Source organism: Erpetoichthys calabaricus, chromosome 18 (assembly GCF_900747795.2).
Source record: "Erpetoichthys calabaricus chromosome 18, fErpCal1.3, whole genome shotgun sequence".
NCBI lineage: Eukaryota > Metazoa > Chordata > Cladistia > Polypteriformes > Polypteridae > Erpetoichthys > Erpetoichthys calabaricus.
The window spans coordinates 8,968,126-8,994,953 of NC_041411.2; the positions used below are offsets into that span (position 1 = coordinate 8,968,126).

The 26,828-nt window shown below is 50.5% G+C and overlaps 1 protein-coding gene across 1 annotated transcript in view; it reads left to right on the forward strand.

The window, feature by feature from the left end:
• The window catches only part of LOC114668709 (transmembrane protein 132C-like), a 470,067-nt gene extending 454,906 nt beyond the window's left edge, over nucleotides 1-15,161 (forward strand). Inside the window, exons 7-9 of the mRNA XM_028824610.2 lie at nucleotides 1,605-1,878; nucleotides 7,076-7,267; nucleotides 13,637-15,161. Of these exons, the coding sequence (XP_028680443.1) occupies nucleotides 1,605-1,878; nucleotides 7,076-7,267; nucleotides 13,637-14,839 (1,669 nt within the window). The 3' untranslated portion in view covers nucleotides 14,840-15,161. The remainder of the gene's footprint in view (nucleotides 1-1,604; nucleotides 1,879-7,075; nucleotides 7,268-13,636) is intronic.
• Nucleotides 15,162-26,828: the final 11,667 nt, after the last annotated feature.

The window sequence follows — 26,828 nt, forward strand, 5'->3', positions numbered from 1 at the left end:
TTCTGACCTCACCATTGGGCGCTGACACGCCTAATGTCCGTTTGTGGTGTTCCTGGGCGTTTATTGTAACGTCAGATGGTGTTTTCAGTGCTAATTACGAGTTCTACAAACCGTGAGGGGCTCGTTTTATACACTAAACGATTCTTGTAGAATTGTCACAAAAACGTAGCATCCGCCCAAAGCTGCTCCTCCCTTTTATGTTGAGCCATTCCCAGCACGTGTGGTCGAGACCCCCAGGGCACACAAATGCACTGTGAGATAGCCGACTACCGTAGGTGTGGTCCCGATGAGTCCGGAGAACCCGACGGTACCTTTCAGTGGACAGGGGCAGACAAGCAGAGAATTGAAAGCAAAACTTGCTGACGCCAAACCGCTAATCGGAGGATCGAAGTACGCAAGTCAAGGACCCCGGAAGTCAAAACAGCGATACTAACGCGCACACTAAGGTCGTTTCCCTTCAGGTATCCGTAAACTCGGTTACAGTGACGCATCTGAGTTCTTAAAGCAGAGTGCTGATGATGCCAGTCATGTAACTTCTGGGAGGGCATTCCATAGCAACCGCTGGCACATCGTGACGATGGAGCCTCGGGTAAATCCAAATGGTGCAAAAGAACTTCTGATACCTGAACACCGTTTTTCATTGTGAAAGTTCACATTCAGGACCTCAGAAAGCCCATCCTGGGAAATAACCAGTAAGGGCGTCCCAGCGTGTCCAGTCACAGCTGAGGGCGCTTACAGCACCATGTTGATTTTGAGACCAAACAACTGGCCCTCTGCCTTCTTCCTCAGCATTGCCTCCAGGACCACACAGCTGATTGAGTAGTGGCATCGTGAAGAACGTCTGTCTTCAAGGTCAAACAAAAGGCAGTGGCTGGCATTAGACAGGATGCCAGGCCATCACTGGGCACACTCTCATACACATCCACACCCACACACGGGGTCAGATTTGAGGTGTTACTTGGGCAGTGCCCATTATAGAGGAATGCCTAGCAAAGACCAGGGGCACCCAGCCGGCCCTGACGACAAGGAGGGCAGCGCTAGTACATGTGCCAGAGTATAGTGGGTTTCTGTCCAGCAGGGTGCTGCCAGTGTCTTCCTTTATTGCTTAGAGAGCTGAGGCTGCTTGCCCAGCACAGGGAGGGTCTCTAGACTGTGGCCCTGACTCTGGCACATTCCCATGGTGGGCCTTGCACTCAGGTGGCACAACTGGCAGGAGACACAGAAGGCAGAGGTGAGGCAGGTATGATAAAGGTGGGTGTTTAATGCTGTTAAGGGGGTACGCCACCAGACAGATGGGGCACTAAAGCCCTTCCTTCTTTGGCCAAGTGAGACCACCAGGTTTTCTTTTTGCCCCCTACTCCGTTTTATTATTTTATTAATAAAGTGTTTTTAGTAGTAGTGCTTTAGGCACTTTGAAGTACATTCTCAGTTCGGGGACATCTCAGTGGTGCCCCCTGCTGCCCACAGACCTGCTTTAAGTCTGCCAGTAATGCAGTAAACAAACCTGCTTGCAGATGGATGGGCACATTGGTCCACACTGGCACAATGACCAGCTTACCTAAAAGTGACTGAATGACGTCTGTTCTTTTTGTCTCTTCTCTCAGGTCAGCACGAGACAGTGATGATGATGATGAAGATGATCGCAGAGCCAGGGGCTGCACGTTGCAATACCAGCATGCCATGGTGCGAGTTCTGACTCACTTTGTCGCGGAGCCCTTGGGACCCGGAGGTCAGCTGGCGTACATGTTGGGCACCGATTGGCAGTTTGACATCACTGACCTGGTGATGGACTTTCTCAAAGTTGAGAACCCCCACATTGTGAAACTTGAACAAGGGCGGGTTCTTGTAGGCCTCGACCCTGGCATGACCACCATACAGGTGGGTAGAGAGAGGGGCATCACATCACTTCACTTCACACTGGGGCTCTAGTGCTATTTCTCCCTCTCATAAAGAATTTTAGACATGTCATGAAAGTTGGTGACCATTTGATGGGCTGGCTTTATACCTAGGTGGTCTAAACATCTCAGCCAGCACTTTGTAAGAGTTTTCAGAGATCCAGCTTGTCCTTGAGTCCAGGATGGCATGTCAAGTGGAGAATCTACAGAAGACCCGGGCAAGAGCACCACGACTAAAGGCAGTGCATCCCCATGCCCACCAGTCCAGGGACGTACTTGGTCACTCGCCTCTGTAGAGCTTCAGAGCTGCTGCCATCTTGTAGTACAGTAGTGACCACCTTTACACACAGGCCTGGGGGAGCAAGAAACGTTAGCAGAACAAGGGCTTGGGGTCTTTAGTATTGGGAATGGAATGGTTAATGAACAAGGCTTCTTTCTCTGCCACGCTCAGTGCTGCTAGGATGATGCCCACCTCCTTCTGACGCTGCAATGTCAAACAGTGAGACTACACTAAAGTACCGCGCCCCTCCTCAGTCATTGAAACTTTAAAGTAAAACGTTACAAATCCGTAGTAGGAGGGACCCTCTCTGTGGCACAGGGGGGTCAGCCCTCACCCTGATCTACAAGTCTAGCAAAAGACGAGGTGGTGGCACAGAGGTTTAGATGTCAGGTTGAAAGGTCAGTCTGGCCCTCAGTCAGTTAGTCAGTCTCCAGCATCCACGTAACCCCCAAAGCCCCACTGCTGCCATATTTGGATGTTTTGAGCGATGAGCCCACCTACTGGGGATTCACTCTTGTTTTTCTGGCTCGCCGCTGCTGACCTGTTAAATGTCAAGCGGATGTCAGTGTGATTATTCCCAGAAGTCCCAGAATGCGAGGAAATCATTTCTAACTCACCTTGTCATTCCTCCTTTCTCCATTCCCTCCACACACAGGCGTCCTGCTCAGAGTATCCCCCCCCCCTCGATTCGTGCCGTGTTACCCTGACAAAAACGATAAAACTGACCTCCGCCATTCCGACACTTGAAGTGATGCCTTTTGAAGTCAGTCGGTGGGCCCGCGTGTCGCTTGAGTGCACAAACTGGTGTGGAGCCGGTGGTCCTGTCAAGCGTACAGCACACACCTGGGAGATCTACAGACGAAAGTCCTGAACGGTGCTGACCTGACGTCAACAGACCTTTGTCAAGGGCTGACAGCGGCGGGGCAGTTTCTTTGAGCCAGTGTTGTTTGTGGATTGTTTGTTCATTTTGACTTTTTCTTTTTTTGATGGTGTTCTTACACTCCCATGATGCTTTGCCATGTTTGATATACTAGCGGACTGTTCTGGTCCCACAGTCAAAAATGTGTTGGGCGTGAGAAACTCTTCTGTCTCCGAGAAGGAATTCACTCAGGACAACACCCCCAGTCTCTCTCTGTCTGTGGGTCTTGGGGAGTACAGAACAGCTGTTGTAACCAGCGGGACTGAAAGAGGGCTCCCTCAGTGCCAGTGGCCACTTTTGCTACATATGTGCCAGGGGGTGCCAGTTAACGACACTGACGGGCTTCCTTAACTTGCTTATTTTTTCCCCAACACCAGAATTTCAGCGTTGGTTCTTCTTAAAGTTTTACATTGTTTAACGTATTGCGGGGGTCCTACGGCTTAATAAATGCCTTAAACGTGTCGTGAGAGTTGGTCACCTGTCGGCTTTTAATTTTAGGCCCCTGGACGATGTGCACTCACCAGGTTTTTACAAATTGTCCTTCCTTCAAAAGTTGATCCGGCAGATATGACCCGACGGGAATCGCCCCCATGTGCTCGTCGTAGTGTGGCGTGTGGTGACCCCGTTAGATGAATGCGACCCTCAAGAGCCAGGATACAAAAAGTTCTCCTTTAGCTTACCTGGCGGCTCTTCTAATTTGAGAGCCCAGCTTCAATTCCCACATTCGGCTGAGATGTGGCAGGTGCTAGCGGCAGCCTAATGGTGGCAGAAGTGGGATTTCTTGTACTGAAATTGACAGATTGCTGGAGGTGTGACCATGTTTGTGAACCTGCTGCTATGCTCTGATGGTGACAATCATGTGACTGTGAGGACTGTGGGGTGGGGGGATGCTTTTTGAGGGTTCGTTATCGTTACCACAGTAGACCGTAGAGGGTGAGTTGTGCACTTCGACCTTAAGGCCGTTGATATGAATGAGATGGCAGTCACCTGCACAGGCCACTGCTGTCCCTCAGTGCTCAGTCTGTACGTTTTTAATTTTATCGAGCGTATTTCACACAGTGTAGAATAGCAGAAACGAAATAAGACAACAAATAGTTTTGGAGAAATATTAACAAGGAACAGAATTAGTCGGGAGCTCAACAACAATAAGAATGTCAAGTCGTCAGGCGTTCAGTTAGTGATAAATAACAATGGAGTACAGGAACAAACGCGGGAGAAAGTGGCCGTAACTGCAGGTGTGTGTGACCACAACACTAATGGAGTCTCGCAGAGCGATAAAGGGCAAGGGCAGCAAAGCCTGGCGGGCACGTAGCCGTCCCGTTTTTTTAAATTGTTAATGTTGTGTATTTTTTCCTCATCTCATCTTCTCGTCTGCTTTTCCTGGTGAGGGTGGCGGTGACAGTAGTTCAGACTTCCCGTATTCCGGCTCATTTCCCAGGCGTTCCCAAGCCAGCCGAGAGACGTAATTCCTGAGTCATGTCCGAGGTCTGCTCCACTCAGCTCTTGATCCAGATTAGCAGTGTTTCTACTTTCATCTGAATTCCAATCACGGAGTGTCAGCCCAGCCACCTTGTGGAGAAACCTCGTATCTGCTGCTTGTACTCGCAGTACCCACATAGGTGAGGACAGGGATAGAGATCAACCAGTAGGCCGAGGGTTTGTCTTTAGATTCAACTCCTGCTTCACCACCACGGTCCGGTATGGAACCCATAGAGCAGCCGCCGCCCCTCCAATCCACGTGATGATCTCAACGTTCATCAACAAGAGCTGAGATACTGGAACTTCTCCCCCAAAGGGAATGGTTCCCCACTCACCAGGTGAGAGTACAATCCCCTCTTTTCTGAGAGAGACCCAGTGACCTCGCACTTTGAGGTGCTGATCCTCATCCTGGCAGCGAATCGCTCAAGTGTCACAGTCAGAGGAGACAACAAGGACAACTGCTTACCAGGGTCCTCCCCAACTGGACCCCCTCACGTCTTCCGCTGTGCCTTCATATCCCATCCACGAAAACCACAAGCAGGAGTGGCGACAAGACACAACTAATAAGGGGGTCCGACAGCTTCAGTGAACGGCAGGTGTGGGAGTCCACTCTCACTGCCTTCATAGGTGGTCTGAGTACCATGGTCCTGTTTCCCCATAACAGCCGCTGAGGGACACGGTCAGGTGCGTTTCTCAAGATCTCCCAAACACATGTAGACTCCCATGTGCCCTCCAGCACCTGCACCAAGGAGTTGGGTGGTCTACTGTTCCACAGCCAGGATGGAGTCCCCATCTAAATCCCCTCCTGGCTGAGCCTGCAGCCCCCCGCACTGACCAGGCCACGTCCTTCTTGGGTGCTGCCGCTCACCGCTACGCATTTGTCCCTCTTTGACCAGATTACTGAATCACATCAGCCACCGCTCCTGTCACACTCGTCTGTTATCAGGTTAAATTGTAGACCGTGCGCTCTTGGGGGGCGTCAGGGGGTATTAAACCACAAAATTGTTTATTGATTGATAATCAAGAGAAATCCTCTGCAATCCCAGGAGCTCAAATTAAAATCCCATAAAAGACGTGAGCCGGGGTCCCGACGTCTCCTTCCTGCTCAGACCCCCCCTCTTCTATCACGTGCCTGAACGCTGAGCCCTCAAGTGGGATGGAATCGGTTTGCCCGTCGACCACCGTGAGCTGCCCAGGGCTAACTTAACCAATGGTGCTGCAGGTGGGCTGCTCCTGGGTGGGCTTCTCGTTCCTCTTGTGTCGTGTCATCTCCTGTATCTGTGGCATGGCACTTGCCTCCACCAGAGGTACTGAGGGCAGGAAGCACTTCCTCATGCAAAGGCTTGTGGGAATCTGAAACAAACTGCTGAGCCACGGAGTTGGAGCAGAAACCTTGAGAACCTTGAAGAAGGGTCCTTTGGGGTGGATGTGGGGATGGCATCTGGACGGATGGACTGAATGGTCTCCTCAGGTTCGTCAGATTTCTGAGACGCAGAGGAGGAACTCTCTGAAATTTTTCGAAGATGGCCACACGTGGCCCACGTGGTGGTCTGGTTCAGAGTCCGCCTTGACCCTCTGTGGACCCTTGTGACGTGTCTCCACTTTCTGATGATCCTTTCCACCTCCTCGCTACCCACTGCATTCAAATCAGCCAATAAGTTCACAAACTTCAGGGCAGCACAGACATGTCGTCCCCCCTGCCACAAGGCCCACCAGAGATGCGCTCAGGCCCTCCTTTCTTACCCTTTGGACTGTTCCGTGTACCCATTCTGGTGGCTCATTTTTGTAGTTGGACGATGGTGACTCGGTGGGGTCGTCCGTCCTGCCTGCCTGCCGCTGACACTTGATCAGGACCCAAAGATTTCTAGAAGGTTCTCGGTAAGACAAAGCACTGGCTGCCGGCGTAGCATGTGTCGCAGAGCATGCTGGGAAGCGGGAGCTCAACAGTTGTTAGGGTTGTCACACAGTTACTCCAAGTGCTAATAGTGAAGTGAAGGTGGTGGGTGCACCTCCTGTTCAACCCGACCGGCCCCCTGGAAGCTCCCAGCAGCTTCCGCTAGTGGCTGACAACAGGGCTGCTCACCTGAACTACAACTCCCATGACACCTTGCAGGTGTCCAAACAGGAGCCACACCAGTAGAATGCTGCTACTCTGTGTATTAGTGGGGCATATAGCCCTGGGAGGGCAGTCCCCTCTGACCTTCTGCTATGATGGTCGTCCATCTGCATCCATATGGGCATCCCTGCCCAGATGCCAACTCTTCCATGTCATCTGTAGGGCTGGGCAGAAAGAAAGTCACAGAAGCTCAGGTTTAAATGCCAAGTAGAGTAGAGTCCGCTGTGTAGACCACCTAAGCCAGCCCCCAAAACTGGAGAAAGGCACTCTGTATGCTGCACTTGCTATTCCACACTGTGTTCCCCTACCCTGTTGTGGTGCTGACCCTGGCATGCTGCCCTCCTTTGGCACTAACTCTTCTTCTTGTGTGCTTGTTGCCCCTCTAGGTGCTCTCCCCGCTTTCCGACTCCATCTTGGCTGAGAAGACGGTGACCGTCGTGGAGGACAAAGTAAGCGTCACAGACGTGGCAGTCCAGCTGGTGACCAGCCTCTCACTCTCCCTGCAGCTGAGTACGGGCAGCAACCGGGCTGTGGTAGCCACAGCAACAACTCAGGAGCTCCTTCACAGTGCCAAGCAGGTGAGTACGTTGGTGAGCGCGGGCATCTATGGGGGCAGTGAGGACCCCACTGACAGGCTCTCACGGTCAGTCTGAAAACAGAGCAGTGGTGACACCCCAGAGCCCTGCTGCCATCGCCAGACACACAGCTGGCACGCACCTAAAGGCACCATATAAGTACACAGATCCACACCGTAGTGCCATCAGGGTCTCACATGGCTGTTGGCATGACCTGGCCAAACAGTCTGCTGCCGCTAGGGGGACTTGACAGACCACCAACGGTTCTCCATCTCCATGTTGTCCCTGGGCTCGGGTGGACAGGAGGGGGTTTGCGGGTGGGCTTTTTGTGCTGCTGCATCTGCCACTGCTCAGCTAGGGCACATCATCAGCGATGTTATATCTAGGGGCTCATTGAGATGCTCCCACCCAGGTGACCCACCTCAGCTTGTGCCCTAGCAGCAGTCGCCCACTCATGTGCCTGCTTGCTTCATCCCGAGCCACCTGGAGGCTTTCTCTGCAGCCTCTGCGCTGTTGTAGATGGCTCTCCTCCGATGCCAACTGCAGAGACTGACTGCCCGGCAAAGCCTCAGCACCCCGCCTCCATGGGCTGGCACTGCCACATCCAGCCTCCTCATCTGTGGGCCTTCATACTTCATCCCCTGCCACTCAAAGGCCTCCTCCATGCACCCCTCGTGGGGCAGAACTCTCTGTGCCTCCCAAAACGAGGAGAGTGGAGGACTGGGCAGTATGGTGGGAGAACGTGAGGTGGCATCAGCTGCCAGTCCAGCGTTGTGTTTAGCAGAACCCATTCATCTGTTTGTTTATTATCTTAGCGCCTTTCATATTTAGCTGTGTTGTGTATCATATAGCACCTTTCATATCTATCTCTATCATATAGTGCCTTTCTTCTATCTATCTATCCATCCATCCATCCATCTAGGTCTCTATTTCCTTTTATTTTTCTTTACTTATCTGTTTGTTATTTAATTCCTTTCATCTAGGTTGTGGTTTCTTCCTCTTATATTGCGCCTTTCATCTGTCAGAAGTTGCAAAGGAAAAAACTGCTTTATAAGACTAATGACTGCAAAGTGAACCGTAGAGCGTATGAGAACATGAGGGCAACCATCAAGAAGGATATCAGGGAGGCTAAAAGACAGTTGGAGAGGAATATAGCAGATAAGGCGAAAGACGACCCAAAGAGATTCGTTCAGTATTTTAGTAGTAAAAGAACAGTCAAGGAGGAGGTCAAGTGCATCAGGAATAGTGAAGGGGAGTTAAAAGATAGACAGTGAAATAGCGGATGCCCTAAACTTACATTTTTCTGAGGTGTTTACAACTGAGCAAGTGGATAACCTCCCAGAGGTAACAGGGACTACTAAGGAGGTACTGAGGGATTTTGAAATTGTAGAGGGAGAAGTGCTACTCAGATTAAATAGGCTGAAATCAAACAAATCACCAGGACCAGATAATCTTTACCCTCGAGTTCTTAAGGAGACTAGCGAGTACAGATATAAACGCTTGACACATATTTTTAGGAAGTCACTGCGCACTGGAGAGATTCCAAAGGACTGGAAAATGGCAAATATCATCCCGTTATATAAAAAGGGTGACAGGGCAGATCCAGGCAACTATAGGCCAATAAGCTTAACATGCATCACAGGGAAATTAATGGAAGGAATTATTAAGGATAAAATTGAGCAACACCTGGCAAGGACAGGAGTTATTAGGAACAGTCGTCATGGGTTCAGAAGAGGGAGGTCATGTTTTACTAACATGCTGGAATTCTATGAGGAGGCAACAAAAGGATACAATCAAAGAGGAGCAGAAGATATTATTAATCTGGACTTTCAGAAAGCATTTGATAAGGTGCCACATGAGAGGTTGGGCATCAAATTAAAAGAAGTGGGAGTTCAGGGTGATGTTTTTAGATGGGTGCAGAATTGGCTCAGACACAGGAAGGAGAGGGTGATGGTGTGAGGAACCTCATCAGAACTGGCCAATGTTAAGAGTGGTGACCAGCATTGGGCACTGCTGGGGCCGCTGCTATTTTTAATATATACAAATGATTTACATAGGAATATAAGTAACAAGCTGGTTAAGTTTGCAGATGATACCAAGATAGGTGGATTAGCAGATAATTTGGAATCCGTTATATTCTTACAGAAGGACTTGGATAGCATATAGGCTTGGGCAGATTTGTGGCAGATGAAATTTAATGTCAGTAAATGTAAAGAATTACACATAGGAAGTAAAAATGTGAGGTTTGAATACACAATGGGTGATCAGAAAATCGAGAGTACACCTTATGAGAAGGATTTAGGAGTCATAGTGGACTCTAAGCTATCGACTTCCCATCAGTATTCAGAAGCCATTAAGAAGACTAACAGACTGTCAGGTTATATAGCGCCTTGATATGTGGAGTACAAGTCACAGGAGGTTCAGCTCAACTCTTTATAACACACTGGTGAGGCCTCATCTGGAGTCCTGTGTGCAGTTTTGGTCTCCAGGCTACAAAAGGACATAGCAGCACAAGAGAAGGTCCAGAGAAGAGCAACTAGGCTGATTACAAGGATGAGTTTTGAGGAAAGATGACAAGAGCTGAGCCTTTACAGTTTAAGCAAAAGAAAATTAAGAGGCGACCTGATTGAAGTGTTTAAAATTATGAAGGGAATTAGTCCAGTGGATCGAGACTGTTATTTTAAAATGAGTTCATCAAGAACACGGGGACACAGTTGGAAACTTGTTAAGGGTAAATTTCGCACAAACATTAGGAAGTTTTTCTTTACACAAAAAACGATAGACACTTGGAATAAGCGACCAAGTAGTGTGGTGGACAGTAAGACATTGGGGACTTTCAGAACTCAACTTGATGTTTTTTTAGAAGACATAAGTGGACAGGACTGGCGAGCTTTGTTGGGCTGAATGGCCTGTCCCCATCTAGAATGTTCTGATGTTCAATCACATAGTCTCCTTTTCTGTGTCTATTTTTCTGTCCTGTAGCGCCTCCTGTCTTTACAGACACATGCTAGCTCATGCCATGACTCCCCCTGTCGCTCACCCACTGCACACAAGCGTTTGGCACTCAGTGACCTCAGACTGGCATATGGTGTGCCCGACTGCCATTTTTCTGCTTGCCTCTCCTTGCTCTGTTGCAGGTCTTATGTTCCATGCCAGCCTTCATCTCCCTGGGCATGTCGTCCATTCTCTGTACTTCAGTGAGAGGGGGCACTGAGACCCGAGCGGTGTCTATAAATGAACGTTCAGCGCCATTCCAGCTGGCCGCAAGGCTGGCTTGCTGGTGCTGGAGATGTCACTGATTACCGACTGTCACCGACATGTCACCGTACGTCAAGACGCCTTTTTGGGTTGACCGTGTCACCAAGTCTGCTCGGCCACCTCTTGTCAAGGTCCATCTTACTTGCCCATTCGGGAGAACTTCACCCACAGCGTCGTCCACCACGTGAGGTCTGCACTTCGTCCCCTTGTCGTGTTTTCTCCATCACTGCAGTTTCCCTTCACTAAAGACAGTACTATGGAGCTTGAGATTTAAAGTCCCCACTGTGGTGGCACTGCCCACCTATACATACGTGTCCTTTAGAATGGCATCACCACGTTAGTCACTGTATGATATTCACCCCTGTGTAGACTCTGTGCCCCATGACTTCTCAAATAGGTGGCATTTCCATGGGCAGCTGGGTGCAAACCCGCAGGGACGAGGTGACCACCAAGTAGCCGCTGGGTGGCTCACCCAATCGATGAGCACTTCTCTGGAGAGAACCGTCATTACCAGGCCTATTCCTGTGGCATCTCCATATTTGAATAAATTATCATTGAAATGCCAGCGCGATGCGGCTGCCTGCGGATTTGATTAAAACCAAACTTTGAGACTTTAAGCTATGCAAGCTCGAGATTCACTTAGCGACTTGTGTCCGCTCTGATGTTATGTTTGCTTCGCCATGGCCGCTCAGGTGGCACCATTGGCAGCAGTGGGTCTTCACTGACAACTAATGGGGTCCCCACCAGTCCTTTGTTGGGGCTTTGTAAGCTATTTGGGTCTTCATAGACTCTTTGAGGTCTTCATGCTTTTTAGTCGTCCGTGTAGGAATAAAAACAGGAAACGAACAGCAGCCATCAAATGGCATAATGCCAACATCTGCCATCACGCAGGAAGAAGAGCCCTGCGCTTCAGCACACCCGTTGAGCTCCACTCCGTCGACGATCCTATGAAACTGAAAAGAGTCACTCTTTATTTGGGTGACCAAAGCCAGAGGAGATCCTGGCAGCACTGGGCACAAGACGGTGTGCCACCCACCCACACTCATGTCAAGGGTCTGCACGTCTTTGGGGATGACGATAAACACTAGAGTACCCTCTGAGAACACGGAAACTGCACATGGACTTGGCCCCAGGATGCTGGATCTGTGAAGCTGCGGTGCCAACCCCTGCACCACCATGCCATCTCAAAGTCCAAAAACACAAAAAAATTAGAACTTGAAAATCCGCTAATAGGGAAAAAGTTGAGGATTCAGCGGAATAAAATGATTGTCACAATGACAGACCCACTTACTCCAGACCGGGTCTTGGGGGCCGCTGCCAACAAAGCAGCACAAGGCACCAACTGAAAGTGAACAGGTGCCAGTCCAGTGGGGGGCACCAGCAGAGTGGGCCAACTCCACACAGACTGTGCTGGCCTGGGGGTCTGAACCCAGTGTGTGCGTAAAATTAAAGTTACTACGCCGGGGGTCTTCAGTGGCCCTCCTGTTCTGTCCTGATCACCGACTGGCATCGCAGGCCTAAACAAAACCGAAGACATGTCTGTCTGCTTGCTTCCCATTTCAAACAATGAGTGGAATCCCGGGTGCCCACGTGACACCCCCAAGTCTCCAGAGAGCCCATGATGCGCGCCCACTGACCTGAGGTGCCACCACGGTGAGTCGTGTGCAACACAAAGGGCAGGGGCCGGCATGGGCAGATGTCTGACTTTAATAGTGAGGCTGACAGCAAATCGTCCCCTTAAACCCGTCTCAGATGATCGCGTTATGATAATGAGGGCGGTGGCAGCGGCGGCCCCCCATAAAGCTCTTGCGCTCCATGAATGTTATTAATTGCAATCAAACAGAATGCCTTCAGTATTGCAGGTCTCCATTGTTAATGCCCATCATGGAGGTTGGCACGCTAAGCTGATTACTCTTAGAATCAGGTCCCCCCCCCCCCCCCTCTTGTTCACATATAATTAGGTTCAGACACTGGCATTGTTGGGGGTATTTGCCAGCACTTGGACACGTTGATTTGATTATACTAATTGCAGTCAAAGCTGGCAAATCGAAATCCCCTCTGGTCGCGGTGCGTGGCTAAGCTGCCAGTCTTTGATGTGCGTTAGCGGAAATAGGGAGGATGCCCACCCACCCCCCATTGGATTACTAAGGGGGAAGGTCACATCGGGCGTGAGAGAAGGGGAGGTTGGGGCACCGTGGCACAGGGACCCCCTAGGCTGGCATGTGGTGTTGTAACTTCAGCGTTAACTCTTGTGTAACGACATCGGACCCCTCACAGGTCTTCTCGTGATGCGAGCGCCAGGTGAGACGACTTCCATTCATCTTCATCAGCCTGTGAATTATAAACGGTGAGACCCCAACATGAGGGGCTTGCAGGCCGGCAACATTTGCATTAAGTCAGTTAGCAGATGCGTACAATTGGTTTCCATCCCCTTTTATTTTTTTACACTTGGGGTACACGGGCAGGTGGGTCACACAGTGCCAGTCGCACAACCTCGGGGTTTAAAGTCCAAAGCCTTCAGCAGCAGGGCACCCAGCAGGTCTCCATGTCTGACGTCCTTGGGCTCCGAGGAGATCTTTCTGTCCAGTGACCCGGCGAGTGCCAAGGCGGACATGGTGGTCATTCGTGAGCGAGCACAGATATTGTGCCCCGGGTCCAAATCCCACGCCCCGCTTGTCACCATCGTGGACCTCCACCTTCTCCCGTTCTTTTATTCCACTTTTCCTCCCCCATCTGCGCATGGTGGGCAGCTGTGTGTGAATGGCGTCTCTTTTCTGCCTTGTGCCCAGCCTTGCCCAGGACAGCCTCCCCCATGACCCTGAACTGGATAAATCCACCTTCGAGAATGACTGGCTAAGGACCCCCCCCCTGTATTTGCCCCTGAATTGGGCTGAGTGGGTTTAAAGAACAGCTGATGTGAGTGGGCACTGGCGCCCCCTGCCTGCTTTATTGGAGTGGGCATGAGGGCGTGAAGTGGCTGGGCAGCAGCACGTTGGGGGCATTGAGATGGTGCCCGTTAATAAATGTGAATGTCTCCGGCCCCCCTTTTTGCAATGTGCTGCAGTTAGAAACTGGTGGTCACCGTGGCAACCGTTGTTTTGTGTCCCCCTGCAGGAGGCCCTCCTCAGCGCTTGGATCCACTTCAGCGACGGCTCGGCGACCCCTCTCAACGTCTACAATCCCGACTACTTCACCGTGGCGGCCGTCTCCGTGGATGAAGACGTGGTCTCCGTCCAGCAAGACGCCACCCACAAGTGGCCGGTGGTGGTGGCCGAGGGAGAAGGTCAGGGGCTGCTAGTGAAAATGGAGCTAGTCATCTGCGAGGCCTGCCAGAAGTCCAAGCGGAAGAGCGTCCTGGCCTCGGGGAGCGGGAACATCAGGGTCAAGTTCGGGCAGAACGACGCCAGCCCCAAAGGGGCGGCCAGTGACTACGGTGTGGACGGGGAGGAGCTGGACAACCACTCCAGCGACCGGAGACACAAGCCGGTGGAGCAGGACCGCACGGGGCTGGACGTGCACTACTACGGCAGCTCCATCTCCGACCTGGAGGACGGCATCCTGAGGAGGATCAGCACCACCGTCAAGTCGGCCATCACCCGCAAGTCCGAAGGGGACAAGCTGGCCGACGAGGGCAGCCAGCTGCATCGCATTCCCATCGATTTCTCCAACTTCCCCGCCCAGGTGGACCTTCCTCGGAACAACAGAGACATGGAGGATAACGACCTGCTGCACGCACGAGGCCTGAGCGACCTGGAGATCGGGATGTACGCCCTGCTGGGGGTCTTCTGCCTGGCCATTTTAGTGTTCCTCATCAACTGTGTCTCGTACGCCTTGAAGTACCGACACAAGCAGCTGCCGCTGGAAGGCCAGGAGACCCTGAACCACTCCCACGACTGGGTGTGGCTTGGCAACGAGGCGGAGCTTCTAGAGAACCATATGGGGGCGCTGGGTGGGCAGCAGGAGGAGCTCACAACCGTCATCGATGGCGAGGAAGGCAGCCATCTCCTAAACGGGGGATCCACTTCCAAAAACGTTCAGAGCCAAGTGCATCGCTCGGCCGACTCCGGGGTCTCCCTCAACGGGAAAGAACCAAAGAGCGAGCCCCTGCACTCGCCCACGTCGAAAAGGAAGCGCGTCAAGTTCACGACCTTCACCACCATCCCCTCCGACGATGGCTGTCCCTCCGTCAAGCCCCTTGGCTTGGGCAGCCATGATGACATTAAGTGGGTGTGCCAGGATTTGGAGCTGGGTGACCCTCGGGACCTCCGGCACTACATGGAGAGGCTGGGTGACAGTGCGCTGCACGAGGCGCCGTAGGCTTCGCTTTCATTGGATTACGGTGGGGGGTTTTTTTGGGTTTTTTTTGTTTTTTTTTTTGCTTTGGGGGTCTTTTTTTTTTTTTTTTGATGGATTTTAAAACGTCACCCTTATGCCTTCAGGTTGGAGAGGTGGGTCTGGCTACCCAAAGATCGATGGCGGGCAGTGCCAGTCTGAGCCTGGTAACCAAACCGGCGAACTGACGGGCGGAGACTGGAAAGAAGGAAAAGCGCGCATCCGGGAGCGACAACCGAGTTCTTCATTTTTTAAAGCTCTCATTCTTTTTATTGTATTTTTTATTAAATGTAATGAAACAAATCATTCACATGTATTATTTTATTTTTATTTGTTGTTTTTTTTTTTTCTTTTTTGTTTGTCTGTCCCGTCTTCACACTCGGTGTCCCGATGTTAACGGGGCGCGGAGTTGAAACCGATGACAAATATGCAGATGACGAATTGTAGATTCTAAGAATGTAACCCTGAAACCTGCGCTACCTGTAAATAAAACAAAGTCCACAAAGCCTGACACGTCCTTTCAGTACCCTGTCACCCTGTTGGTGTTTCGAGGTGTCACACGGAGCCATCGAGCAGGACACAGCTGGACCCGAGTCACGCCACGCCTGCAGATGTGGGCCGGCCAGTCCGTCCCCCGGGGGCACTCAAAGACCCGAACATTCATTTAATTGGTGATTCTCAAGTGGGTGTAGGGGGCTATGCTGAGCCCGGGGGGCGAGGGGTTTGGGGGGTGTGCTCAGTGCACAAGTTAGACTCACCAGAGGTGCAAGTGGCGAAGCCGTCTCTCTGGTGACCGAGGGGGAGACCGGGAGTGGGACGCGGCTGATGAAGGAGGGATGGAGGTGAGAAAGATCTGCTGAATGTGAGGAAGACCACCAATGTGGAGTTAGGGGGTGTGGAGGAGGACAGCTGGGTGAAGATGTGGGACCCCTGGAGCTCCGGCTCTTAAACTAGTGGAACTATGGGTCAGATGTAGTTGTGATTCATGATGGACCTGGGGTGGGATCACAAAAGGGCATTGCTCTGCTATGACCTTCATCAGCGATTCTCCAAAGGGGGGGTTGACTGGCGGTGATGATTCTCCATGGTTGATGGAATGGCTGTCAATGGTTATTTGGGGTCTCAAAGACACAAATAAAGAGAGAGAGCTAAGTTGAAGACCCCCGGACTTGGTGAGGAGCTGGCTGTCTTGGGTAAAGCTGGATGATGGCCATTTAAGCCGGTGGTGATGACGGCAGGCCGGGTGACCTAAAGACGCGGCCTGTCCACATCCGTCTGACCCCAGAATTGTTGAAGTCTGTGAGGTCGCCACCTCGCATGCCAGTCATGCTCATCTTGCACACAAGCCCCTCTCATTTTCAGCTCTTGTCTTGATCAGGTCGGGTTGCAGATGGTGGGTGGCACAGAGATGCTGCCTCAGGTCGATTCTCCTCTACATGGGCACGTGGTGTGTGCGTACCTGTACCAGACCAGAGCGGTGCCCTCCATCCAATGCTGCCAATGATTGTCGACAGCCCCTTGTGGACGCAAGTACAGGACTGCATGGCCTGGCAGGGTCACTTAAGGTATGGCATTGAGTTCTGGCACTTTGGGCGCCTTTTCTGAAGCGCTAACCCATCTGTGTTTGTTATTTATAGAGAGACTCGGTGTGTGCTTTGAGGGGCCGACGTCGGTCAGGAGTGATCAAAGATGGCAGTCGGAGGACATGCCAGACGCCAGGGGTTGACGGTAAGTAGTGGACGTTTATCCCTTCATGTTGATGTCCTTCTCCTCCTCCTCCTCTATGGTATTTATGGACAGGATAGGGGTATGAGGTGGACTCTGGTCACTGTCGCTGTAGGGTGGGCACTCCCACCGGGCACTCCACATTAGCGATTCTGGGTGGGTGACCAAGTGGGCCACAGTCAGTAAACCAGGCGGCCAGCTGCTGATGTTGTGCTCCCTGCTCAGGTGCCACGACTCGAGCTCTGAAGCAGGCCGTCAGCTTCTCTTTAGAGTCCCCTTCAGATACGCCGCTAGAGAGCATCACGGTGTCCAGGATAAGAATGGTGACGCGGCGGCACGCTTGTGATCTTCGGAGGGTCATATAACATACGTGTACAGGACCCTGTGGACTCCTCTGCTGGGCGTGCCAATCAACACGCAGCTCGGCGCCAGTCTCCAGCGGCATAACGTCGATGTTTTGATCCCCTCTTACTCATCACCATTTCCATCTGGTCATCTCAAAGTCACAGGCGTATGGGGGTGTCGGGTGGCCTGCCCCACTGGCATGGTGGGCTGTGGCCATGTTGGCTTCAGGTTCCAATCCTGTTGCCTGCCTGCAGGATGCATGGCGAGTGAAGACGAGCCGAGCGATAATCAGACATTTCACCGACCTGTGCCCGTCCACAGGCCACTAAGGGGGCGCTGTTTGTTTGCTGCCGCCTTTGTTTTTTTGTTGTCCGCTCCCTTCTTCATTTTTACGGCGGTTCGTGTATTTTTTTTGTTCTTGATGGTCTCCTCTTCATCACTTGATGACTCATATTTACTATAGCGCCTTTCAGAGCACTGACTGTACTCCACCACTGTTCGTGCTGTTGGCCGACTCCACGTTGGGTTCCGTTTTTCTTATTTTTTTCCTCCCCTTTTTATTTACTTTGATGACTGCTGATTGCCGTGGCAACAAGAAGCGTTTCCCAGCAGCCCCAGTTTGACTTTTTCTTTTTAGCTCCCCCCGCCATGTGTTCCATTAGGTAGGCTATGGTGGACCCCCCCCCCGTCCCCTTCACTCGGCCACTTGGGCTGAACCTTTGCACGTTAGTGGGCACCAAGTGGGGGTTCCAGTGATGAGCTTGCAGGACCCAAATGTTAATTAGGTAACAGGCGGCCGATTACGCCGAAGGGAACGACTGACGCAGCGTAGAAGGGGGCCTGCATGTTTCAGACCATCGGCAGTGGAAAGCGAGCGGGCCGCACTTTGTGAGCCTTACTGCCATGGTGGGGGCCGCAGGGGTGAATTCACGTGCGCTGCTCAAATCCGCGTCTGACCCAGTCCCACGTTGGCCTTTATCCCTGTTAGTAGCCTGCAGCTGATAAGAAGTGTCCGGTGCTGACTCGAGGGGGCCTGCGTTCGAATCCCCCCTCTTATATTCCCAGTCAGGTGAGTGTGTGCCCAGTTTGGGGTGAACTGGCCGGGTGAATGAACTTCTTACCGCCGTCAGCGCTGGCCGAGCTGTCAGGACTCTGGGGGATTACGTCCGCGGGGTCTGCCCGAGTGCGCAGTTCGGGAGCCGCTCTGTGCCGTGGTGGTCTTCCTTTTCGTATGTATTTGCGTCGATCCGCTTGTCTACACGGCCTTCGCGTTGTTTCTGCCATTGTTCTATTGATCGGGCTGCTTATGTCTAATGAAAACAGCAGGCGCCGCCGCGTAATTCCCTCGCCTGGGTTTTCATGTCTCTCCCCAAACCCCCCCCCCCCCCCCCCCCTCGTCGGCTCACCGAGTATCTTGAATTCTTTTTTATTCCCCCCCCAAACCCACCTCCCTCCAGTTGCCGTTCTCGATTGTAGATCTATCAATGGCGGGACAGAACGCCGGGACTACAAATTCACAATGTGTGCTCTGAAGTGTGAAGGACGACGGAAGCCGATTAGACCGAGAAGAAATGTAAGTGTCAAGGCGTGAGGGATGATGGATTGAGACCCCGGCCATGACTGGAGCAGCAGAGGGATTTCTTCTCTCCATCCCCTCACCGTGTCTGGCTTGCTATGTAAGTGGCGTCTTGACAGATGGACGCAACTCGCGATTAGAGGATCGTCCGCTCCCACGTGGCTCTAATCAACACTGCGTCATCTTGTGAAAGGGACGCGGTGACAAACTAAAAGTGGAGGGGCATGGGGGACAGTAGCCGGCTGCTTTAAAACAGTGGTCTGGGAAGTGCTTGACAGGCTTCACCAAAGCGGGTCACCAGGTGCAGGAGGGTGGCAGCCACCCGGACCGGTGACGTGACCCTCCAGGTCGATAAACGACAGCGCTCGTGACGGACATCGTGGGGTTATGAGGGTGCGGACTGTCCTGACATCATCACACGGTGCACAATGTACACAGGCGTGTGAAAAAGTAAGTGCACCCTGTGGAAAGCAGGCAAGATGAAGGTGATGGACTTGAACAAGTCAACGTGAGGTACTCGTTCTCTTAATCGAAAGTAAGCCCACCCCTGCCTTTATCACGACTTGGGGTCCGGCAGATTCGAATCAGGTGATTAGAACCTCGTAGCCAGAAGCTCCAGTCCAGGGCTTTAGCCACACCCTCCGAGGAGGAAGGTGGTCTTCTACAGCTGCCGTGGCCATCCACACCACAGCACATCCTTCCCTATTAATGGACGGACCACCTCCGGCATCTTCACGCCCCGCTATTTCCACCAATTGCCTTTCACACTTTTCTTCTCCATCAGTAGCTCTCATAAAATTCTGACGGTATTGGAGCGGAAAATGACTTGTAAATCTAAACATGGCCTTCACTTCATTTACTTTGTGCACAGAGACATGAAATGCTGAGGTTTAACAAGTGGCTTGGAATGCGGCTCGACCCCCTGTGGGACGCTTAGGTGGCACCTCTGGACGTCGCCGCGACTCGACAAGCCCAGGTGCTCACGGTGATGCTGCTCGATGAGACACGTGACATTCGCCAGTCTGTGTCTCCTCCGTGAGGGTCTTGCCGACAGTTAATGTTACCCACAGGTGTGACGAGTGGACCAAGGATGGACTGCTGCACTCACCTACACTCCACCCTGATCCGTCCGGATGAGCGACTTAAAGCTGACGAAGAGGAGGAGCCGTCCACCCTTGGCGTGTTTAAGAAGGAAGCCACAGCTTTGTCCATTGTGTATCCCGCCTTCATCCAGGATGAAAGCACAAAGAGGTTTGGGGGGGGATCAGCACAGGTAAACATCGAAGTAGCAAAGATGAAGAACAACGGAAGTGTGGCCACCTCACTGGCACATGTTGGGTGCCCTCTTGTCCACCAGTCGCCTTGAGTGTGCCCCCACAGTAACATCGACCGCTCTATCTTCCCATTGAACTCTTAGTCCACTCGCGTTTAGGTTTTTCTGCAGATTCGTTCCTAAAGATGAGTAAGAACATTCTAGAGTCAGCCATGTTGGCCGAGGCCCATACGATTTTATAAGACCACAGGAGATCTCGAGGGTTTTGTTATATATAAATAAAGGACAATAGAGTCCAGCTGGCATCCCATAATTCACTTCAGTCTGCACACTGTGAACTGGTGGGCCCTTGTTCCCCATCCTGGTGCCGTCCCTTTCTGCTCCTCCAAACCATTACACCGTTAATACCCTGAACGATTAGCACATTCGAGTTCTCCGCCGCACGTCCAGAGGGTGGGCTCACTGATGCCGTCAGGTGCTCGGGGGGAGGCCCTGTGCTCCTCCATTGACGCTGGCTTCTTGCCTGGTGTCTTGACCTTCTTCCTCTTCTTCTTTCAGAGGTGACCGCTGTGGGTGAGACGTAGCTGGTGATGCCAATGGGAAGGTGAGGACAGATGAGGTGCCCATGTTATGGTCATTCAGCAGAACTGGGCAGGGCCATTGTAAAGTTCAAAGGAGATGAAGACGGCATGAAGTGGCACATGAAGACCCCAAGTGTCGGACGAAATGGGGAGCTGCCTCTGAGATGTTAGTAACAGGTGGGTGCTTCTCGGCTGGGATTCGGGGTCGCCATTTCACACAATGCCAGTCCTGGCGACGGGTTAAGGCAGACGCCACTGCTTTGTTACAATTCTCCATGCTGGAACTAACAACAACAACAACAATGACATTTCTTTCATACAAATGGTGTAACAAAAATTAGACTAGGCCCTACTAAGTAAGAAAGAATAAAGTAAAGTAACTGAAGTAAGATGGACGGGAGAGAAAAAAAACAACAAAGTCTGCAGGGGTTCAAAGGCCACGAGACCACCCAGCCCCCACCGGGCATTGTACCTCACATAAATGACCAAAATCAGTCCTCGTGGCTTTCAGGCTTTAGGTGAAAGAATTAGATGATGATGGACGGCAGTGAATTTTGACACATCAGAAGGCAAAATTGAGTTGGTAAGGAAAAAAAATCAATTTTAAGAACCTCTGATCTCTCGTTTGTTAACCAGCAGCGGAGCACACGTGAACATGTGAAAGAGGGTCTGGCTGGCCGCTGTGTGAAGGCAGCACAGTGGGGTGGTGAGGACTCAGTCTGTCTGCAGAGGCGATGGTCCCGACACCCACGACCCTCCCGTCTCACTTTGGGTACCCAGAAGTGGTGTGGGCTCCATGAAAAAGACGGTTTAGGAGGTTCAGGCCATTCAAGACCCACCTGAAGTGCTAACACACAGAGAAAGGGGGAAAAGCTGGGCGTCAAGCGTGCACCCCTTAGTAACATCACACCTTAAGAAGATCTCAATATGCCGGCTGGCAGTGCCACCTGCTTTATGAAAGGGGGGGGGGGGGGGTTGACCTGGCAGCAGGCCGCTGGACCTCTAAACTTTAAATTTTAAAAAGCGTGTTTTTGCCAACACACACATCCTCTTCTTAACATGGTCTACAGGAGGACTGCCAGAGTGCCATCTTGTGCTCCCGCTGGCACGTAGGCCTTGGCAGACGGGCAGATCTCTGTGCAGCCACCTCCTCCTCCTGTGGGCGGACTGAGGTGACGGCTGTCAAGGACGCTGTCCCAATGTCCTCTTTTCGACTGACCCCAGGTAATGTGTGCTCAAGTGTTCCTGTCCTGGGGAGCTTAGCCACAGTGCCGTGAAAAAGTATTTGCCCCCTCCTGCTTTCCACTCTTCCTTAACACTTGTTTCTGATCTCAATTTTAGTAGAACAATGAAAGACAACCTGAGTTTTTAAATGATCATTTGATTGATTGAAAGTAAAAGGTTCAAGAGCTCCATCACCCATGTGAAAAAGTATTTGCCCCCTTAGTCACTCACTCAACCAATGAACCAAACGTCAAAGATAATGGGTTACGCTGGACTAGAATCGCCTAAGCTTGAAAGCTACTTTCCAGCAATGTGAAATGGGCTAAACGCAGCACACCACGCCTTGAGTAAAAGAAACTCCAGAAGATCAGAGAAAGCAAATTACTGAAGTATCAGTCAGTGAACCACCGTGACAGCCATCATCTCCTCACTTGGGCCAGCGGTTAATCTGCCTATGAGTGGCCAAGCTAGTAAAATGAGTGCTGAGAAAACTCATCCTAGGAAGACACAGAAGAACCAGATGAACGTCTAGGGAACTACAGGGTCCTCTCAGCTTAGTTAATGCCAGCATTCTTGATTCCACCATTACAAGAGACTGGACAAAAATGGAGTCTGTGGCAGAGTCACAAGGTAAAAACGACTGCCAAGCGAGAGGGACGTAACGGCTCATCTGGCAAATGCTGAAGAACACCGTGACTGCACCCCAAATAATGTGTGTGCACTGATGAGTCGAAGGTGCTACATTTTGGAAGACGTGGGTCCCATTCCATCTGGCGTAAAGCTAACACAGCTTTCAGACATGGTGGTGTGCTTTGCAGCTTTAGGGTCCTGGGTGACCTGCCGTAACTGAGGGGTGCAGGAATTCAGCTCTCTACAGGAAAGTACGGAAGTCAGATGTCCAGTCATCAGTCCATGATCTGCAGCACAAGCCCTGTTGGGTTATGTAGTGGGACAACTAGAGCAAGGCCACCTCTGAATAGCTGCACAAAAACAAAGGCTTTGGAGTGAACCCCACTGAGATGTGGAGGGGGCAGCTCACAGTCGAGACCCCTCTAATGTGGCTGAACTCAAACAGTTGTGTTGGGTAGAGTGGAGCTCTGATCCCCTGTTAGTATAAGCATCTGAAACGGCGGCACAACAAAGTATTCAGGCTTTGGGGGCAATTACTTTTTCACACGAGTGATACGGGTGATGGCACACTTTTTTCCTTCAATAACTAAAGTAATTGTTTAAAACGGCGTATTGTGTTTACCCCGTCTGTCTTCTGGATTATATATGTGATGTGTCTGGAGATCAGAAACAATGAAGTGTCAAGAATGAACAAAAATGGGCAAAACTCCTTCTCACGGCCATATGGGTCTACCTCTAGTTTGTTCCTCTTCCCAAAGTGGAGTGCTGTGCTGACGTTAACGGGGTGCTGTAGTGTGCGCCCACCGTGAACATCGGAATGGGACAGGAAGAGGGTGGGGGGGGGGGGCAATGTCCGCGTTTGTCCCAAATCACCAAAGCTTAGTTCTGCAGTTTGCTTCAGAGGACAGTTCTGGCAATAGTGTGACGCGTGTTCAGAGAATTCCACAGGCCGAAGATCTGCGCTTTTAGAAGTTGTAAAAGTTCAAGGCAAAACAATTAACACAAAAAGAAGATAATAAAAACGATATTAAAGAACAGTTCTTATTTCTCGATTCACACAGTCGTTAAGCACAGTCAGCTGAGGCCGTAAACTAACTGCTGTAATTAGCACTCGCTTTTACAGATATGGCTAAGAAAGTTCTAGATCGTGTTAACTTACGGGGGCTAAAGGGCGACACCATGTGACATTAGACAGAAACGAAGCAAGCGCTTCCACGTTAACTTGGGCCTTTAGTGTCAGGCTGGCCACTTTGTACTCCAAAGGGCGCAGGCAACGGAACTCGCTCCTGGTGACACAAGTGGCTGACATGCTGTCATGGATGGGGGTTCGGGTTCAGGTCTGAGAGAAGACTAAACGGTAAGACCCCCAATGACTCGCCACAGCTTGTACCCCCCTCCGTGTCTTGTGTTGTCCATTTCTTAATTGGTCTGTTATCGGTTTTCCTTTCTAGAAGACGGTGGGCTTTCTGGACTTCACGACAGGAAGAAGCGAAGGTACAGAAGTGTGCGCATCTTACTTGGATTGTGCTGCACGATGTCCGCCCTTCACCTCGCCTCGCCGTTTCACGGTGTCACTGCTGAGGAGTTCCTTCAGGGTGGTGCTCCAAGAGTTGAATTGACACCCAGCAGGTGACCAGGTAATTGTTGACAGCAGCCCAGCTTTATTATCTGTCGAGTTTGTGATCGAGTTTTCATATTTCATCTGTTGAGCTGCAGCTGTTATTTTATTATTCACTACAATAAATGCATTTTAGTTATTTTATAGTAAACTAGGAGGCTTTGCCCCCTGCTTGCCAACTCCCCCGCCTGTGCTACACGCCAGTCACTTCGCGTCTCTGCCGCTCGCGTATGTGGATTTCACTTTACCCAAACAATAAATCTTTTAATTCTCGCAGATACGCCTCTTCATTGGGAGGCAACACGAATTAGACGATCTACAAGTCTCCGACTTAAAGTTTAAATCCAAACAATATATATATTTGACCTTTTTCCGTTGTTCCGTTATATCGCCGAGTAATAATTTCCGCTTGTTTGCACTAATGCGTTTTTTACTATCATTTTTTTTGAGACTTTCTAATTTTAGTCCTTTCATTATCTCTAACGTTTTTGAATCCTTGACAACTTTGTCGTCTACTCTTTGTCTTTTATTTCCAGCCCTGGGCGTAGTTAAATCTCTTGGCACAAAGTATTGTCTGGCGGGACATGAAAGTGTCTCTCTGAGAAAGTCACGTCTCATCTCTCGTCCCAGGATTTCTTTATTATAGTGGAGAGATATATACAGTACACACACATAAAGCTTAAGAGAGAATGTCATATTTTAAGGCATAGCCATTGTTCTGTTGTAATGCTTCGTGCTACGTTTCCTGTTGATACTTATTATGAAATCAGCCCAATGTTTTACAAACCGTCCGAACAACGAAAAGGAGCGAAATGTCACGGTCATACACATCGGAAAAGTCGTGTACTCCTGAGCTGGTGGGACTGCCCGTGTGCGGGGCTAACTGGTTATTTAAGGTATTGACGTTTGTCTGATGATTTTGTAATGATCTCCTTGGAATTGTAATTAATGAATTGTACAAGTCGAGCGCAGAGGACGCTCGTTTCTTTGTTAACACTTACTATGCATTTGTTGCCTTTTTTAAGGCTTAGATAAAGAATAATGATTGACGCTGTCTCCTGCCTGCGGTTATTGGACACCCAGTGGGGAGGGAGGGGGCCTTCAATTTTTCCCACAATGCCCCCCTTCACACTCAGTTCCTCCAACTCTTCTGTTGTGGGCCCGGTGGTCATGAAGTGTCATCCTGGTGTAACCCCAACTGACAGAAAGGCCCCACTTGGTAGTCCTTGTGCATATGGCCGGGCACTGAATGACGGAAGACCCTCAAGCCCAAACCCCCCCCCCCAAGGTGCCTCAGTGAGGTGAGGTTAGGAAAGTCTGCCCCTTCGGTTAGAATTGATAGAAAGTGCAGCAGTCCACGTCCGCCATGTTTACTTGTCTGCAGTTAACATTGGGCTGCAGATCGACTCTTACAATTTAGAAATGGGCTCATTTGCGGCAGTTTGAAAGCATCTATTTATGAAATCCTCTTTATTTTTTAATTTTTTCCTTTACGGGATATCGCCTCCTCCACGACTGTCGAAAATGTCACCGTTGAACGTTCATAGTAATTGTGTTGTTGCAGCTAATAGGGCTGCCGGTGTCAAATCCTTATATTCTAAATGGCTCTCCAGCTGACATTTTCTGAAATGACAGATTCTGTCCTTGCGCTGTGTCTTTTATTGTGCATTTTTTCAAAAGGCGCACTGAACACATTAGCCTATTAAGTGAATAAAAATAACAAAAAAAAATAAATAAATGAAGGCACGCAAAGACGACTTGGGGAGCCGATCACAAGCCGGCACTTTGTAATTTTACACGTCGCTGGGTCAGAGAACAGAGTGGCGTCTGTGTTCGGATGACAAAGTTCAGTCACGTCTATCCGTGCCACGTGAAGATGTCTGCATTTGAATCTCTTTTGTTCTGTGGAAGAGACATGGCGTTTACCAATAATCCACAAGAGTTGAGCCTTGTGATTCATGTCGGGTCTCTGTGTGTTCAAGGAGGAGCAGCTCACCATCTTACGGGCGACACCCGAGCTGTGCCATCAGTGAGAAGGGGATACGCCGCGCCAACAGCAACTGGGCAAACCTCGCGCTCTCAAAGGACTGGAACAGCGAGGCCAGCTGAAGACATGCGAGTGTGAAATCAGAAGACGAATACGACAAGAGAGATCAGAGGTTCAGCTTTTATTCCCTGGCATTCACATCTCGATATGTTAAACAAGATAGAGCAGAGCACATTTTATATCAAACATCGTAGTTTTTCAAGTGAGCCAAATTATTGGAACAGAATGTTTTCACTTCAGTTAAAGTCAAAAATACTTCATATTTGGTTACATATCAGTTGCTCGCAATAACTGCATGAGGCCTATGACCCATAGACTCCACCAAGTTTCTTGTTTCTTTATTGATTATGTCTTTTCAGGCTTTTACCACAGAATCTTTAAGTTGTTGTCTGTTTTGTGGGGTTTTGTCCTTCAGTCACCTCATCAGGAGGTGAAATGCATGTTCAATTGGGTTAAGATCTGCTGATTGACCTGGCCAGTGCAAAATCTGCCATTTTTTCCCGCTGAAGTAGCTGAGGTGGTAGTGTGTTTTGGATCATTGTCTTACTGCATAGTAAAGGTCCTCCCAATTAGTTTGGATGCATTTCTCCATAATTTGGCAGACGATATGTTTTTATAGGCTTCTGAGTTGATTCTGCTACTCTTATCATGAGTGACTTCATCAATAAAGATAACTGAGCCTGTTCCAGAAGTAGTCATGCAAGCCCAAGCCATGACACAACCTCCCCATTCTTCACAAATGAGCTTGTATATTTAGGATCAAGAACAGATCCCTTCTTTCTCCATCACTTTGGTAGAGGTTCATCTTTCTCTCATCAGTCCTTAAATCTTTGTTTTAGAATTGTTGTAGCTCATCTCTGTACTTTTTTGCAAGCTCCGATCAGGCTTTCTGATTTTTACTGTGATGAGTGGTTTGTACTCTGTGTTGTTGTTCTTCAAGTCACCCACGAACAAT